This window comes from Cryptotermes secundus, unplaced genomic scaffold (genome assembly GCF_002891405.2).
Source record: "Cryptotermes secundus unplaced genomic scaffold, Csec_1.0 scaffold162, whole genome shotgun sequence".
NCBI lineage: Eukaryota > Metazoa > Arthropoda > Insecta > Blattodea > Kalotermitidae > Cryptotermes > Cryptotermes secundus.
In genome coordinates, this window is record NW_019739943.1 from 1 (window position 1) to 19341 (window position 19341).

The following is a 19341-nucleotide window of genomic DNA, read 5'->3' on the forward strand; positions in this document are numbered from 1 at the left end:
AGCTGCTCAGTGACCGAAGAAATTACCATTTCATGGCACCCGCTATCTGACTGTCCCTTATTCTGAACTACACAACTCTTGCGCTAGCTTCCCAAGCCTCGTTACGTGGTTTTTGTGGTGGTCACAAAGTGGCGCTAGGCCAGATTTTCTCCAAATACTTCCGTTTCCCCTGCCAGTCTTCGTTCCACCAATTGCTCTACAATCACCATCATCTACGATTGGTGCAATAAACTACAAGTAGCCAAACGGTCTATCTCACCCCAATAAAAATGAGAAGAGAATCCTGTCCAGATCTCGCCCCCTTGGCTCCATTTCTCCCAACATCCGTCTTAACATTCTATTTGTATCCCCAAGAGATCCTTCAATTTATCCTACCAAAATTCCCTATGCATTCTTCTCCTGTGAGTTGCCCTTGGTTCTTTACTAATGTCCTCAATACACCTTGGCCAACAGATCACGAATTTCATCCCCTAAAGATATTCTAATAATCCACAAGACACATTAGTCCTTAGATTACTTCCTTGTTCAGAACCCAGATCACACCACCTCATAATCAGCCAGTCTATCCTCTTCCAAATTCCAACACTACTTCCCACATTCAATTCTTTTTTTTTTATGTTATTGTACATAAATCTATCACATCTCATTAGTCATCTTTTTGCCTTCTTACCATGGCCATTTCCCACTGCAGCAAGATGATTATGTTCATGGATTACCACTACCGACCACAATTGTGACCCTTATCAATGCATAACGTTGCCATTGTTGCACCTCGAACATTGTATGGGGCACGCAAAGCGGCCTCCGTAGTCTAGGGGTAACGTTCCCACCTCATGACTCAAGGTACGCGGGTTCAAACCCAGCGGAGGTCGTGGAATTTTTAAGGGCGGAAAAATTCAGGGAACAAGTCCTCCGGGAGTGACTTTAAGCCGTGGGTCCCGTATCATAGCTTTACGGCACGTAAAAGAACCTCATGTCCCAAGGGGACCACTGTGCCAAATTGATCGGACATTTCCCGCCCAACAGTAGTCTCTAACACCTCTGATAGATGGGGGAGCATCGACAGATACAGCTGAGCCAGAAGAGGCCGAACTCGCTGGCTGAGTCGGGACTGATGGCACGCACCAATATCGGTAGGATATAGAGACTGGTAGAATATCACAGAGGGGACGTACAATAGACCACTGGTCGCGGTGCATGGGGAAACCCACCCCTCCAATAATAATAATAATAATAATAATAATAATAATAATGGGGTACCCAACGCCCTGCAATTTTTCAGTATCCAAGAATATCGTGCAGAATGTGGAGCACGGTTTTGTGACATACGCCTATCTCAGCAGCTAACTCCCACGCAGCCCATCAATGATCGACATCCAGCAAAGCAGCAAGAAGCTGAATTGTGTGGTTGTCAACATGGGGTCGTCCTGAATGGCATCCCTCCCTTCACCGAACAATTTCACCCAACGTGCCTCTGTGCGATATGGCAAACCAGCATCACCACATGATTCTCGCAGTCCCTGATAAGTTTTGTGCACTACGACCTCGTGCAACTTCAATTTTTATCCAGGAGCGTTGTTCTTATTTCGTAAACATGTTGTTAGGGCCCTTCAACTGGGCTCCTGCACTTCAAGACAATGCACAATGCAACTCAATGAAACACAACCAGAACCACTCTCTGCACTACTTCAACTGAACTTCTGCTATCAGCTACAGATGGCGCTAGTGCCACCTGACGCACATCTTTCATGTTACAGCAGTGTCGCTACTATTTTTTATCCAACTCTTGTACATGTACTCAGTTTTCTGAAAACCATCACACCTCCCTGCCAGACCCTGGAGTATATCCTTTTCTATATTTCGTTTTAGAACAAATATGGCTTCCCAAAAGAATTTTCTTTGTAAAATCCTATTCACTTTGACATATTCTTCTGTTTATTTTAATTTTTTATATATTGTGTGCTTGAAGTACTTGCTTCTTATAGGCTATAGTTGTGGGTGAGAACTTCAATAGAAGAAATTAACTGAACCGAATTATTATTATTGTTGTAGAATCTGCTGGACAGTGTATGTGGAAGGTCTTATGAATTTCACCTCATTTTCCTACCAGAATAAAAATGTCATAAATCGTTCTCAAGAATGATCTCACATAGTATCTTTACAACATAACAGAACTTGGTGATGATTACATCAATAAAAAGGAACAAGTGAGCTGTGTAACTTAACACTCTTAAATATGATCAGCACAATTTTCATTCATACACAAACATTATCGTGAGCCGGGGTAGTGCAGTCAATATAGTGACTGGCTATGGGCTGGATGACCGAGGGGTTGGAGTTTGAGTCCTGGTAGGGTCAGAATTCTCTCTTCTCCACAGCATCCAGACCAGCTATGGGGTTCACTCAACCTTCTATCCAATGGGCATGGAGGGCTCTTTCCCTGGGGGTAAAGTGGCCGGGGCGTGAAGCTGACCACTCAGCTCCAGCTAGTGCCAAAGTCAAGAAAATGTGGATCTATACATCCACTTCTCCATATGCCCTCACGGCATGGTGCTTAATTAGTTAAGCACAGGGACAGCTTTATAAATGTTTACCTTTTACACAAACATTAACATTTAGTACCTCTGAAAAGAGTCCAATTAGTGTACAATTCTCGTATACCACATTTACTGCCTATAGTAGAATGGAAATATTCATTGCAATTATATTTTTCCATCAGCCATACCACTCTAAGTTTTTTTTGGGAACATTAAATCCATAATAATGGAATTCACACACAAATCTGAGACCTGAAAAATCTTTTGTTGTCAATTCTGTATTGGAGTATCAGAAAAAAGAACACAGGACTTAATTTAAAAAAAAGAATGAATTGTGGATTGTAATTGAAGACCACACAGCTAAATTTATATTATGAAAGTGAAAGCTTCTGGCATATGAACCAGTGATATCACTGAGTGAATTTTGTAGAAGTAAATGAATTAACTAACTCTGCAGAAATCGACAGTTCAGCTGTTTAAAAGCCAACACCTAACAATAAATATCACGTTTCTTGCTTCAACAAACTCTAAATATAGGGAACTCCACAAGCAGTTTGTACATCTGAGGCACTAAAATGTAGGTGGATAGAAAGCAGGGACACAATAAATCACATATTAATGCTTGTCCCTTCATGTGAAAATATTTAGCAACCAATATGACCACAGGAAGTGATACTGAGACTGAAGTCAGAAAGTAAAAAATGTGATTCAAGAATTTTTTATGTAAAGGGATATTTTCATGACATATCGTGTCAAAACTTACATAATAAAACCTTGTATCAAGTCAAGTACTGTAGTTTACCCACAAAATCTTTGCTTGTTATATATCTGGATTGTATTGATGGGGTCTTCATCAGCCTTACTCTGATCAATCCACAGAGCTCTATAACTGTCAGTATAAAACTTTCTATTTTACAGGCTAAAAAAAAAAAGACTCCATACAATCAAGAATACATATAATACGTACATTTATTTATATTTATGAACGTTCAAGTAAGACCATGAGTTTCAACATTCAGTATAACATTTCCCTCCAGAACGCATTTAGATCAGTCTAAATGTGATACGGTCAGGTAGCAGAGTCGTGTGGTATTTCCATAACACACTTACAATATCAGCAGCAATGGACACATTAAACATGTGGAGGATACGAACATTGTACATTCCATGATGAAGTCTTTAGGGTCAAATAAAATTATGTATATAGGAAAACGTGGTTAGGAAGAAAGTTAGGCAGTTATGTATTCCATACATGTAACAGGCTGGATGGAAGATTGCTGTAACATATACCACCAATTTAAAGATTAAGAAACTTTCTGCTTAAGGTTGCATTAGCAGTTTATTCATTCCTTATAAGAAAAAACCAACTGTTGTAATGTATAACAGGAATATATTTTTGCATCAAATAAAATACTTAAAACTTTGTTGTAAATACTTTCTCTTTATCCAATGTAGGTTTTATGAAAATAAAAATAAAGTCTTTGTAAGGAATTATAATAACACAACAAGCCTAAACCTTGCTGCTCATGGTTTCATTCTGTTACTTTAATTCGTTGATACTGAACTGTAAATACTGCATTCTATAAGAGTTCTGTCCACCAGTGATTCACTCCAACTGTTGCGAAGTTTGAAATGTTTTCGTCAGGATAACAATTCTACAGGGCATGAAGCATGAATACACATCTTACCAATCAGGTGCCATAAAACAGGGAGATGAATATTTCAAAGCACAGAGCAACCCACTAATGAATTACTTCCAGGTCTATGTGTAGTGCAGCCCATGAATCTTATACAAAGTTGTGAAATAACACAATGAACATTTAGTCAGAATCTACAGATAGTGTGGCCCATGGGTAAGTAGAACTATGGAACAACCCTCCAGTGAATTTTTCACAGATGTCTGTCATCTGTGAGTTTTCTTGAACTATATAACATTATGGAACAAACAACCAACCAATTTTCTTCATATGTATGTGATCTGTGATTCTCCTAGGACTGTGCATCAGTATGGAACAGATGTATGTGACCTGTGGGTCTCCTTGGCCTCTGTAAAGTTATGGAACCAACCACCAACAGATTTTCATCAGATGTATACCTCTCTGTCCAAAAAGTATCCAACCTTGGGCTGGGAAAATAAATTTCTGTATCTGTGTGGTTACAATACCTAATCCCCTTCAAAGTAGGCCCCATGTGACTCCACACACTTAGCCCAGAGGTCCTTCCATCACTGGAAGCAATTCTGGAAGGCTTCTTTTGGAATGGTGTGCATGTGCGCCATCATGTTCTGTACGATGTCCTCACAGCTGTCAAAACAGGTGCCTTTTAGTGGTGTCTTCCATTTGAGGAACAGCTAGAAATCACAAAGAGCCATGTCATGAGAGTAGGGAGCCTAGTGAACCTGTGGAATGCCATGCTTGGCCAGTAAACCCTGGGTCAGGTGTGATGGATGAGCTGGGGTGTTGTCATGATGCAGCTGCCAGTTGCGTATGTCCCACAGTTCCAGTCTCTTGCGCTGAACTGCATCACAAAGATGATGGAGGATTTCTTGGTAATACTCCTTATTGATAGTGTGGCCTAGTGGTGTGTACTCATGATGCACAACACCCTGGTAATTGAAAAAAACAGTCAGTATCATCTTCACATTGCTCTGAACCCATTATGCTGTTTTGGGGACTCAGGGATGTTGAATGCTTCCATTGTGAAGACTGGACCTTGGTTTTGGGGTGATGTCTGTACACCCACAATTTGTCATCAGTGATCACGGTCTTCAGGAACTCAGGATCCCTGCTGGCATACTCCGTAGGTCACGTGCAACTTCAAGGCCAAGTTGTTGCTGTTCTGGTGAAAACAGCTTGGGCACAAATTTGGCCACCACTCCTCGCATGCCAAAATTCTAACTTAGAATCATGTTTGCGGAACTTCTGCTGATCCGAACCTCATCAGCAACTTCCTGGATGGTCAAAGAAAGGTCTTCCATGATCAATGTCCATACTTTGTGAATAACATCAGCATTTCGGCTCATTGATGGTCTCCCGGAATGCTGGTCACCATCCGCCAACATGCAGCCAACTTTAAAGCAGCTGAATCACTCTTTAATTTGAGTGACCCCCACTGCTTCATTGCTGAAAGCCTACTGAATTTTGTGGATTGTTTCCCTTTCTGACAAAACTTGATGCAGTATCGCTGCTCCAAATGTTCTGTAATCTTGAGCGAAACGAGAATGCAATTAACACATGTTACACCGCTTCGCTATCTGGCAGTGACAGATGCATCCGGTGAGGCAGCAAATAATCACGCATGCGCATGAAAGTCCCTTCTACCACTACGCTCAGTTCCCCTCCTTTTGCCATTACTTACCACAGGAAAAAATATAGTCGGATACTTTTTGGACAGACCTTGTACGATCTGAGTCACCTTGGACTCTCTAGTTATGCAACAATCCACCATTGCATTTTCACCAGATGTATATGATCTGTGACCCTCCTTGGACTATGTAGATTTATGGATTAACCCAACTAATGGATTCTCTCCAGACCTAACTTATTTATGAACTCCTTCACACAACATAGTTCTGGAACAACCCATCAGTGAGCCACTTTGGCATTTGTCACAATTTTGCAAATAAAATATTCTAATTTTAAAGCAATTTTATTAAAAATATGTGCCCTTTTACATGCTTCCCTCAACAAGAGTTCCTCTTTGTCTTTTCCTTATGTTGGCACTGTTTCATACATCTCTGCTTGTTTCTCTTGGCAGTCATTTAGACATGGAACATGAAAGAAAACTCTAAATGAGAATGACTGCTTGTAGAATCATAAGCAGAAGTGTTATGTGTCTCTTAATGCAGAAAGACACATTATAACAAAATTCAAATGCAGCTATTCATATGTGTACACACACACATGCACACATGTGATAATGTGTACAGATGCATAAAGTGCTATCTATTGCTTTTTTATACCAACCAATCCACAGGGTAAGTGTGGCATAGCAATTGTGTGTCAGCATGCCTGCATGATGCTCTGTTCAATATACAGTTCTATGTCCAAGCTACACATTTTGCAGCTACTGTTTCATAACATATATTGAGGTATTTATTGATTCATTTATTTGTTTACTAGAAGCCCTAGGCAGAGACTGGGCATCACCCCTCTCCTTTCCCTCTAGCACCTCATGCAATGTCATGGTTACTTGACAAATCTATACTACAAATTTTAACATGTACATCTATGCCCATTGTCAGAAAACAGTTAACACATATTTGATATTTATTGTGTTGGTATCAAAGTTATTGCTTCTCCTAAAAGTCTCAAGTTTCCTTCTAGTTTAGGAATGTCTTCTACATCTTCTAGACCAGTACTCAACCAAGTTCTTAACAAGATACCATTAGAAAAATTCTAAGAGGTAATTATCCAGTTACAAATTTGAATAGCACTCTTCCAAACTATTTAAAAATATAAATTAAATTTTATATACAGAAAATTTGCAATCTGTATTACTTAAATTTCATACACACAAAAAACATGTCAGCATAGGTCTTGACAAATGTGGGGGTAATTATACAATTAATTTATGAAAGTATTTCTGGAGAGTTTAGGATGCTCACTACACATTTACACTAGGAGGATGAACCCAGAATTCAGGGGACAGAATTAATTTGTACCAGTTATATATACATGTTGTTGATCTGTAAAGTCACAAACTTCAGCAAAGGAAGGATTTCACATTAAATGTATAGAAACACAGTACATCTAAATTCCAACTACCTGCGACATATCCTGATATAACAGTGACTTATACATTTAACTTGACTGCATCCGTATAGAATATAAAATTAAGACATAGAAATTCAACTGTTCATTACTAAAAACCTACTTTTTCCACCCCAGAAGGAATGTGAGTTTATCATGATACTGCTGAAGGGTTATAAATGATTATTTTACTCATTCCTTACATGGTAACAAAATTAAGATACATGAAAGAAAATTATTCCTTTTCACATTTTTTCTCACAGCATCCTTAGAGAAGGGAATTTTGTTGTGTAATGGAGATCTGCAAAAACATCTTTCATTGTATATATGTGTTTGGATATACCACAAATCAGTACTTAGTGGAGAAAAAGTACACAGAAGCCAAAATTAAACAGTAATCCCACAGCCCTATTGGAGCCAAGCTTTGATTTACTGCACAAATCAATGCTATATCATCAAAAGTCACTGAATTTTGAAGATGACTTTAAGAGTATGAATAAACCAGATTGTGAACTGGCTCTACAAATGCACATCTGATTCATAGATCCAGATCCTGTTAACTGGGCCTTCTCATTTATGATTTTATTTTGGTCTTTCATATTCCCTTAAACTTGGCTGTAACTGTTATATCCAAAAATTCTATCCAGTTTTCTCATTAGAAATTCTGATACCCATGTTTATTTTTCAAGCTTACTGCATAGGTCATAACATCAATAATGAGCAGATAAACTCCCTGTATCCAATGTGAGAAAGTATTCTGGTCCCAGGTTCCTTTTACAAACATGAGTGTCTGAAGTTCATAGCAATAGCTTCTTCTCTGAAATCCATGGAAATCTGATGAACTGGAAAGGTCTGATATGGCGCAAAGTTGCAGGTTGAATTTATTTTTACAATTAGCTGAAAATTATTTTCTATTCATTTCAAGGACCCAGAATTTTAATTTTTGTATTAATAAGTTAATAACTGTAGGGAAGATTTAAGAAGTTTCAATAATGGCACTACACTATAACAAATAATACAATGTACAAGCTTCTGAACTTTCATACAATCAGGCTCCAACACAAGGGATATATTTACTCAGTTAAAAATAGACATTCATCTAGTAAAGATGGGTCAGATATCAATATCCATATTCACAATGAGCAGCATATGTAAACAACCGGGTGTGTGTGTGCATGTGCTCGCATGCATCTCTCTCTCTCTCTCTCTCTCTCTGTTGCTTCAAGGTTGGCAAATTACTTTCTGAAGCATATGACTTACTCAAAACTCCATTCAGCAATGAAGCTTTATTCTCAACAGTAATACCTCAATTTTACAGGCTTGAGGAGGGTCCAGTATTCCACTGAAGATGGTCCTCACTTTGGGAAACAGGTTGCATTAGGGTTAATAAGCAACATGATCTGAAAGGCAGGCATCTGACTGTTACATTCTTACATTTGATTCTCAAGCTTATAGTTAATACTGGTTCCTGGGAAGGTATAATTTGTTATTGGTTTTCAACAACAGGCAGCAGCTAGGGCATCATACAATTTACATGTGTTAAACAGAAATTCAGGAAATTACCTCTGAGCATTCTGTTACTATATGTGCAAAACTCTATAGAAAGTGTAAATAATTTATCAGTTATAGTGAAAGCAGCTGAAGAGAAATCATATCAGTCTACCCATAAAACATATATGTCTATTAATGGATACTGAAATTCTTATTGAATGAAATCTGAGTACTTATAAAGCAAAGTGTAATGAAACACAGAAATCCAAATTAAAAGCCTCATTTGTACAATCTCAGATGACTTGAACCTCACTTTCAGCATCGACAAGTGTCATTTCTTTTCTGTGTTCTGTTGTCCTGTGTAGAAGGAGCTTTGTGATAGGCTGATCTCCTATCAAGATATTCCTACCAAACTACTAAAGCATTTGTTCTTTCAGAATTCATTCTGAATTAGAACAAGTCAGAGGATAACTGAAGAAAGATAAAAGTGGAGAGGATTTTTTATTTTTTCTCAGTGGAGCGAGACTGCGTCCACTTGGTACTGCAGCCACTACTGGCCTATTGTACCAGTCATGGATGATAGATGATGGTGACTGTGGAGAAATCAGTGGAAGTAAGGTTGGCAGGGGAAACTGAAGTACTCAGAGAAAACCTCCTTCAGCGCCACTCTGTCCACCACAAATCCCACATAACCAGACCTTGGCTTGAACTCAGTTGGCTGCAGTGGGAAGCCAGTGAATAACCGCTTGAGCTATGGTGCGGCCTTAAGTGAAAAGGATGCTGTATATTGCTGGCTGCCAGTTTCACTCATTGGAAAGGCACTGCAACATTAAAACACTTGACCCTATAATTCTTGTTTCACAACCCTTTGCTAATTAACTGTAAATGACAACATTCTATGGTATGATGTACAGTACTTATAGACATGTTTTTGGAAAACAGCAGTAATGACATATATGTTTGCCTGCAGTCTGGCCAAAGTTACATCCAACTGGTGAAAACAACTAACAGTCAAACCTCCATACATAGTGAAACTTCAAATTTTTGGACTTGCTTACATAGGAGGTGTATGCACAGGAGTTGTAAGCAGTAAAATTTATTTTATTGACACTCCATTTTTCTAAAAGCTTTTCTGTGTGGGGCTATAATATACTCAATACAATATGTTAAACATGTGCTGACAACACTACATGGTTAAATTACTGTAATGTAGTGATATTTGATAGTAAACCATCAACTGTAACTTGAGAATACTATGCAGAGACTATGAAACCTGTTTTGACCAACCAGTAATGATGTCAACAAAACCTTATTAATTCAGTGAAAGGAATGTTTTGTGCACTGATGTTCAAAGATTGCATGTTGCTGGTAATGCAAAATTGATCCTTTAATGGAAACTTATAGTTTAATTGAGTGGAGAAAATTTCATACACAAGTGCCTTATAACATGACAATTTTGTTGCTAAATTAATTCTATATTAAAAATAAAAGTTTACAGTGTATGAAGAAACCAATAGTGTGGAAGCTATGGCACACCAGATCATATGTTAATGTAAAGTTATGTGTGTATGCATATGTAAACCACGTTTACATTATTTCCATATATTACTATTCTTTTTCTTTATATACATTTTTTTGTAGTATGTTTCAGAGTTGATAGAAAAATTAACAGAATATCATCTTAGACATGAGTAATAAAAGACAAAAATGGCAATAAATATTAAGATCAAAAACGCTCTTACCAATGCAAAAATATAAAGAAATATGAAAAATATGAACACCACAGCAATTTAACAAACAAAGAGAGCAAAGGCCAATGAAATGACAAAACATGCCTGAACACAATCTCACTGATGTTATACTTTCATGGCTTACAATCAAATATATAGAAAACAGAAATTCAATTTAATTCAAAATGTTGCATTACACCAACTGAGAAGTATGGTGTACAGTACTGTAAACTGTTCTATGTAATAAAAAAGGAGAAAAGTTTAATACCATACAGTTTAATTTATGAAGGATTTCAAAAATCTGTAGAGAAGTGATACATCTCTTTATTTGTTTAAAATATTAAACATTTTAATTTGCTTATTACTTTATATTATTTTATTAATTTCTGAGCTGTTGATAAATCTCTACATGATCCATGACCTGAAGATGAGAAAAAGTTTGAAGCATCAAGATTTTAACACAAACATTCCATATCTTCACAACGGACGAATTGGGGACTCAAATTTTAATGCCTTATTATCCCTTCTGCTGATGATTTACAAAGAGGGCTATCTCTCAGTTGTCCAATAGAGGCATTTAAGATAGTTGAAGTACTAAATGTATGTTAGCACAATGGAACAGCTATGCACTGGTACAAAATTTGATTTTAATATTCTTATATCTTCTGCGATCTAATACAGAAATGGTAAATTATTTTTAAAACTAATAAAAATTTACTGCTAAGATACAAATACAGGACGAGAAAAAAGTATGGTTCTCTGGGTAGACATAATGTCAAGTAGTTCAGACAGAGTCCAATGTTTTGGAGCAACAAACTTCCTCCATCTTCAGGATCGAAGAGTAAGTCAAGCAAGGAACCATCAGAAGGAGGGGGAAGCTCAGATGCACTTACATGCGTTTAGTGTTTATTCAAGCAAAAGGGTGAAGACATTTTATGTGATAATGCTGAAATGTGTAAAATTTAATATTTTTATATGAAGTAAACTTTAAAATTCCAAAAAAATGTAATACTAATATTCAAGACAGAACCACGCATCGTTATTAAATATACATAAAATTCTCTTGTTGTGTTAGATCTGAGGATGCCATGGCAGTGGGAGCATGGTCTTCTGCATGGTGTTGCAACCTTGAAGACATACATAGTCAATGACATGAGAATCTGAGATCCAACATAAATAGAAATGATTATGTACTTATAACAACACTGTGTGATTCTGTTTCAAATATTAATATAAAATCCTTCAGCACTTCAGACCAAAATATAAAATCTTACACACTTCAAAATTATAATACAAAATTACTGAACCCTTCTTATTTACTTACTTACTTATGGAGCTGAGCCCTTCTTGAGAAGCCTCCAATTGTGCAGCCACTCAAGAACTTCCCAGCACTTTATGGAGCCCGAGGGTTCATTATTGTGTACACAAGAGCGCTCCACTGGCCCCTATCCTGAGCCAGACCAATCCAATCCATACCATCCCATCCTATCTCTCTAAGCTCAATTTTAATATTGTCCACCCACCTATGCCTTGGTCTTCCCAGTGGTCTCTTTCCTTCTGGCTTTCCCACCAATATCCTATATGCATTCCTCGCTCCCCCAAGTTGTGCTACATGCCCTGGCCAGCTCATTGTCCTTGACTTGATCATTCTAATTATACTTGGAGAAGAGTACAAGTTATGAAGCTCCTATTTATGCAGTTTTCTCAAGCATCCTGTCACTTCATCCCTCTTTGGTCCAAATATTCTCCTCAACACCCTATTCTCAAACTCCCTCAGTCTATGTTCCTCCCTTAATGTCAGAGACCAAGTTTCACACCCATATCCACCCTTCTGCTTTAATAAATACAAATAGCATGTACTTAAGGGTGGGGGAGTGAAGCAAAATTTATTCCACCTCAGGGGAGATCCTGGGTCAAATGAATTAAATATTCACCTGTAATTATAAACTTTAGAACATAGAACTGATTTGAAAATGCTGTCCCAGCCATATTTCCATGCCAGTGTATACTGACTGTGCTGCTAGTTAAATTAGTAACTACTCCTGTCAACAGAAGCTGTTCAATTAGCACTGTGGACATCTTTGTGGGATCAGCTGGGAAATGCTCTTAAGTATCCTGTTTCAGCTATTGGCATTAATCTTAATGTGAAATTAATAGTTTTCAGTATTTGAAAATTTCTGAAGATTCAAATTTAGTAACTAACCATTGTAAGTACACATTTATGTGAACAATTGATATACAACAACACATTTGCATGGTAGTTAACTTGAATGCCCATAATGGCATCTCTTTTAGTTCTCTAAGTCTCATCTTTCCTAATACACATTACTAACCACCCCTTATCTTTATCATCTTATATATGATGCTTTATCTGGCTGAATTTTCAGTCTTCATTCTTTATATAATTTTGTCAGTCACTGTTTTGTTCTGTCCATCCTGACCAACGAATTTCTGATCCACAGCCAAAAGAGAATATTAGCACTGTACTTAGACTCAGGTGAGCTGGAAGAGGAGTGGTGAAAAATAACTTGTGATGCTATTACCAGACTGCTTCTTTATAGGCAACCATTGAACACATTCTTACTAAAAAATAACTGTCATGTCTGTCAGATATGAAGTCAGTTAATATTAAATTTTAAAACCATGAGTTTAGTAATTTACTTTACGTTTTACATACTCTCATTATCAACATAAAACACAGTTCTTCCACAAATTTAATACAATTCTGTTTTGTACAGGTATCAAATATGTGAAACATGACATCAAACATATGAGAGAACTTAAAAGGTATGAAGGTTCATGCAATGAAACAAAAACAGTATCTACTGGCAAATTTTTCAGGACTTAGGACAAGATTGATCAAGGCAATTTAAGTGTTCTGCGGACGGAAGGACGCATGCCTGAGTTTAATACATGTTCAGATTTGGATCTGCCCTTCAGGGGCTATGTATGGAAGCTTACTATCAAACAGTTTCCTTCTGCAGATGTGCAGATAGTTCATTAGGTGTAATTACTATCATGTTTGCCTGCTTTGATGTACCACAACATATATCCTACTGTTAAAATATAAGGATGAGGAGCTAATTTCCAAGACACCAAGACAAGTAAACAAATTTAGGGAATTAAGTCCACTATAATATACATCGTATGTACACAATAAAGTCTGTCTCTATTAACAACTGTACACCACAGCCCAAATAAATTTTTTCTCCATAATTTTACAAGCTTCTAAAACATGAATAATTCCACAAATAATGGCATTCTATACATTATAAAAGTATAGACGAAGGTCATTAAGAGAAATGTTTCGATCAATGTTTATGCCTTAAACTGGCACTAAGATATAATCAAAAGTGCCACAGAATTGTTTCAAAATAAAAGACTTACTAACAAATCTCCATTCACAGAACAGTGCATGAATTATAGTTCTTCTACAATTTTCAGACAGAACTAATAAAACTTTGCAGTTCCTTTGAAATTATTAATTACTGATCATAACATGACATAAAAATCACATATATGCCCACTGAATTCTGGGTAATCACAATGATGTAATTACACATTTCCTATACTGTAAACAGAAAAAATGAACTAGGAATGCATTAAGTCCATTCAGACTATAAACAGTAAAAGCAATTACTGGATAATTTACCTTATAAGAGAACAAAGATGTGCAGATTAAGATTAAGTTTCAACTCAGGTTATTTGATTTATAACTTAAAAAAAAAAATTGCACCCTCTTGATCTTCTGTATACATATATAATATAATACAGTTCTTCATAGGATGTATAAAATAATTCCATCAGTATTGCTGTTGGCTTCTGATATTCCAATTACATTTTTTTTGCATCTCTTACCAAACTACATGACGACTAGCAATGATATGGATGTTTCCCTCAGTTTTGCATGTAAGAATTCTAACATCAACCAAGCATCTAAGCAGTGATTTCTATGCAATGCTATTGTCCCATTCCTTGCCTGCACATTCTAACAGCAATCAGTACTAAACTACCGATGTCTCTGATAGCACTCTAGCATGCCAGAATTTACATTAGTTCCTTTATTTACGTGGTTTCCCATTGTGCTTCCTTTAACTGTTCACAGTTCATAATAACCAAGTTGTAGGAACTCTCTGTATTTTGAGATTGCCAACCTACCCTGTACTTGAATTCAAAGCGAATTTAAGTGGAAAAATGTATTTAGGCAGTAATGGAGACAAAGACTCCATCACATTTAACATGGACATGTCTGATTTCTCAACTATAATAAACATGTTAAAATAACACAATTAATGACAAGAATTAGCATAAAATAAACATCCTCTTGGCCTACATATGAACACAGAGAGCAATCTATTTTTGAGTTTTAATCTTAGAATTGGAAAGGAACTTCTCAATATAAATAAAATAAGTTAGGAAATGATTTCCTGTCTAGAGTACTCTCTTTACACTTCCATCCCAAAAATGAGAACTAACATTCACATCAACATTATAGCCTGATCCTTGGCAAGGTTGCTCCATCCCAGCTTGTTCTGAGAAAAGAACATGCATGTTGAGGTACAATATTGTACTTGGATGTTAACGAAGAAAATAAATAATGCACGTGAAAGATATGCTTCTACACACTACGATGCTACATATGGTAGATATCCAACTCACACATCAGGACTAGGCGCAGCTTCAGCTGATGTGAGCCAATGTGACTTCATGACACTTTGACACGTATACTTTTAGTTCGTGCTGACAATCAATGTTTGGACAGTTGCACCACCTTTCAGTTTATTCATTAGTGTCTCAGCATTGAATGTATCTCATTAGTGCTACTGATACAGAACCTTACAGAAGAACAACTCTAATTTCCTACCAATTATAAGTTACATGCTCTTTAAATATATTTATATATATATAAATGTATATGGATATTTATATATATATATATAAATATGATAACACAATCATTCACTATGCAGTCTTCATAACACTCTCGTATGTTACTATTCATTGAAGATGTCCACATTATTTATATACATACATATACATACACACAAGCATACACACACATATACACAGGCATTCATACACACAGCCTGCAGTTCAGCTAATATTTGTTGATTGACATTTACTCGCCAAGGTAGTAGTTGATAATTGCAACAGTCAAATTCAATTAGTCTGCAATTGCTTCTGAGGAGATATGGATTAGATTTAGCATTTTCTTGTTCCAAGGTAACGCACACAACCAGGGGAAAGTAATGGTCCATTCTGATCATTCCCCAACACTGTAGTTTGCAACTGAACATTAAACACAAGATATGGTAAACACTTTGCCCTTGGGAAGGCGTTCATACTATGCCTCAAGTGTTTCTTCCACCACATCTGGGACCATCGAGAGGTCTTCAGCCATCTCGTCTCCTTCTTCCAACTCGTGACTCTGATCCATGGGCGTACCTACTGAAGCTCCAGGTCCATAAACTCTCTCTTCATCAACTTCAACACCCACACCCTCTGTCTCCTCTCCATCCATTCCCTGTTCTAACACCTCTCGCTTTATCAGGTGCACCAGACCTTCACTCTCAGTTACCATTGAAGAAGGGAGCACAGGTGGCACAGCTTCCTGTTTGATGTGCATCATGGCTCCTTCCATTGATGCTCTGAAACAATTGTGCAGATTAAATAAATATACACTTGTTCATAATATTTAAACTTTAACAAATTTCAACATGCAGAAATCTACCTTACAGCTGCCAATATAAAAGGAAACAAGTTCTTAATGTAGGGCCCCTCATTTCGTTGCACTAAGAAGGAGTACCAGGAGGCACGTGATAGTGTAGTTGGTTGAGGCACTATGCTACAGACCAGAAGGTCGTGGGTTCGAGTCCTGATGAGGTGGATATTTTTCAATTGACCTAATCCTTACAGCCGCACTATGGCCCTGGGGTCGACTCAGCCTCTAACAGATATGAGTACCAGGAATCTTCCTTGGGGGTAAAGGTCGGCCAGCACATAAGGCTGACAAACTCACTGCCATCTGTGAGCTGATTGTCTAGATAATGTGGGACCCTCAACGTCTCACAATCCTATGGGCCTCCATAGCCTGTTATAGGGATTGCTTCGCCTTCTTCACCTTCAAGGAGTACTACTGTGTCCTGTAATGTGGGTTTTCTTATATGGTCTATATCAGTGTTTCTCAAAGTGCAGCTGCTGAAGCCTGACCATGGGTCTGCAAGATTATTTTTTTCTCCTATCATAAAATAGAAGTAAGAAATATTATACCAAATATTTTTTTAATATTCTACAAATTCTGTTTATTTGGAATAATTGTATACCAAATATTTTGGATTAAAAATTGTGTGTAGGCATCTATGATAATTATGAGGGTTGGAACTTTAATAGTGGCAACTATTTATTTACAACTGATACAAAATAGATGCATGTTTCGAAGTTTTACTGTCCTTCAGTGTAGTCGCCAGCATTGTGTACAACCTGTTGCCAGCGATGTGGAAGTCGTAGGATACCTTTAGCAGCGCCTGTTGTGTTGATAGTTCGAATGGAGCGGTCTGCTGCCTGAAGAATCTCTGGAACACTTCTGAAGCGAATGCCACAAAGTGGTTCCTTCATCTTAGGTCCAAGACAAAGTCACAAGGGCTTAAGTCCAGGGAGTATGGTGGATGGTACAGCACTTCCCAGAGTTGTATCATAGCCATTTCTGCATTTCTGTCAAATCCCATCATGATGCGATTTTTCTCATGCCCAGGCATTCCTTCAGAATGTGAAGCACAGTCATATGCGCTAATCCTGTCTCTCAGGCGAGCTCATGAATTGTATGGCGTCAATCACTCTCCAGTAACGTGGAAAGAGCATACACTTCTTCACTGACACTAGGACGACCTGGCCGACACATGTCTGCCACATTTTGGCGTCCCTCGTTGAAGGCTTTTACCCACCTTGCCACTGTTCTGNACGTGTGGTATAAGCGACATTATTTGGTTCCGCTGCATGACATCTCTATAGCAGTGTTGCCACTATTAAAGTTCCAACCCTTGTATATAGTAATGAGTCAGCCATTTTTGTCATTAAACAACCGAGGTAAGAAAACGCACTGTAACTGGTATTAAACATTTTGTAAACAAGATGAAGTAATAAAATGTTAAAAATCAATTATTTTATTTGAAGTTTTTTAATTAATATGTATTAATATTTCAACCAAGGAACTTCTGAGTTTACAGAATTGCACAGTAAAGGAACACATGACAGCATCATATCATTGCAAGAGAGCAATTTAATATAAGCCAACAGTCATTGTTCCATTTGTCCAGGTTTACTTGAAAGACATAGGAATACTAAAACAGATCTCACTGGAAATAGGTTATGAAGGTATGTGTTGGATTCAAATAGCTCAGTGTGTGATCCTGTAATGGGCTTTGTAAAACTGCTTATGAAATTCTAGTTCCTAATAAGCAGGAATTTGTTGACCTGCTGAATAATTACAGAACTGTAGAAGAAGACCCTATGCTGTGGAGTTTGCTTGTTGCTGTAGCACAGTGGCAAACAAGTAGAAACTGGATTAAGGAAAGAAGAGAATCTGGAATTATCAATATACTGTAGAACATAAATACCTAATTAAAAAATACAATATTTTGAGTTGCTCTGAGACCTTCTCAAACACAAAGTGTGTGTTCTGAAGAAGAGTGTGTAATGTGCTACAATGCTGTATTAAGAAAGAAGGCGTGTAATGCATAACATATAATCTTTCCTTATGTAACGAGAACTCTTGTATCTTGTGTGAAGGAACTTTCACTGTGATATTTTAGGTTCATGGAGTTTATTTTGGTATTTTATTTGTTTAATGGCCGAGCCATAGCTCAAGCAGTTAGCCACTGGCTAGCGGTCTCTGTAGTCTAGTTGTAACGTTCCCACCTCATGACTCAAGGTACACGGATTCAAACCCAGCAGAGGTCGTGGAATTTTTAAGGGCGGAAAAATTCAGGGAACAAGTCCTCCGGGAGGGACTTGAAGCCGTGGGTCCCACGTCGTAGCTTTACGGCATGTAAAAGAACCTCATGTCTCAAGGAGACCTCTGAGCCAAATTTGTAAGGATATTTCCCACCCAACGATAGTCTCTAACGCCTCTGGTAGACAGGGGAAGCATCTAGATACCGCTGAGCCAGTAGAGGCCGAACTCGCTGGCTGAGTTGGGACTGACAGCATGCATGAGTACCGGTAGGGTATTGAGACTGGTAGAATATCACAGGGGGGCGTACAATAGATCAAACTGGTCGCAGTGTATGGGGAAACCCACCCCCCTCCAATAATAATAATAATAATAATCGCTGGCTTCCCACTGCGGCGGCCCAGGTTCGATCCTGGGTCTGGTCAAGTGGGATTTGTGGTGGACAAAGTGGCACTGGGGCGGGTTTCTTCCGTGTATTTCAGTTACCCCTGCCAATCTTCATTCCACCAAATTCTCCATCATCATAATCACCTAGGGCAGGTACAATAGGCCAATCAGTAGCTGCCATGCTGAGTGGACCCATCTGAACTCCACGCCCCACTAAGCGAATTAAAAAAAAAATATTTGTTTAATGCGTCGATAATTAAAAATAACCAGTGCAGCTGACTTGAATTTACATCTTTTCACAAACCACAACACAATGAAAGAATTAAATTACTGATTTCTCCTGCATAAAACAACATGAGCCAATCATATAAATCACACTGTGACATACATTCTCCTAATATTATGGAAGGGGAAAGATACATTAGTTGGTCCATGTCACAGGAAAAACAAACAAGCCTGTTTTTGGAAACTCCAGGATTAAATTGATCAAAAATTCA

The 19341-nt window shown here is 37.7% G+C and overlaps 1 protein-coding gene across 1 annotated transcript in view; it reads right to left on the reverse strand.

Moving 5' to 3' along the window:
- Positions 1 to 13659: 13659 nt before the first annotated feature.
- The window catches only part of LOC111872068 (forkhead box protein P1), a 601128-nt gene continuing 595446 nt past the window's right edge, over positions 13660 to 19341 (reverse strand). Inside the window, exon 18 of the mRNA XM_023865595.2 lies at positions 13660 to 16157. Coding sequence (XP_023721363.1) covers positions 15854 to 16157 — 304 coding nt within the window. The 3' untranslated portion in view covers positions 13660 to 15853. The remainder of the gene's footprint in view (positions 16158 to 19341) is intronic.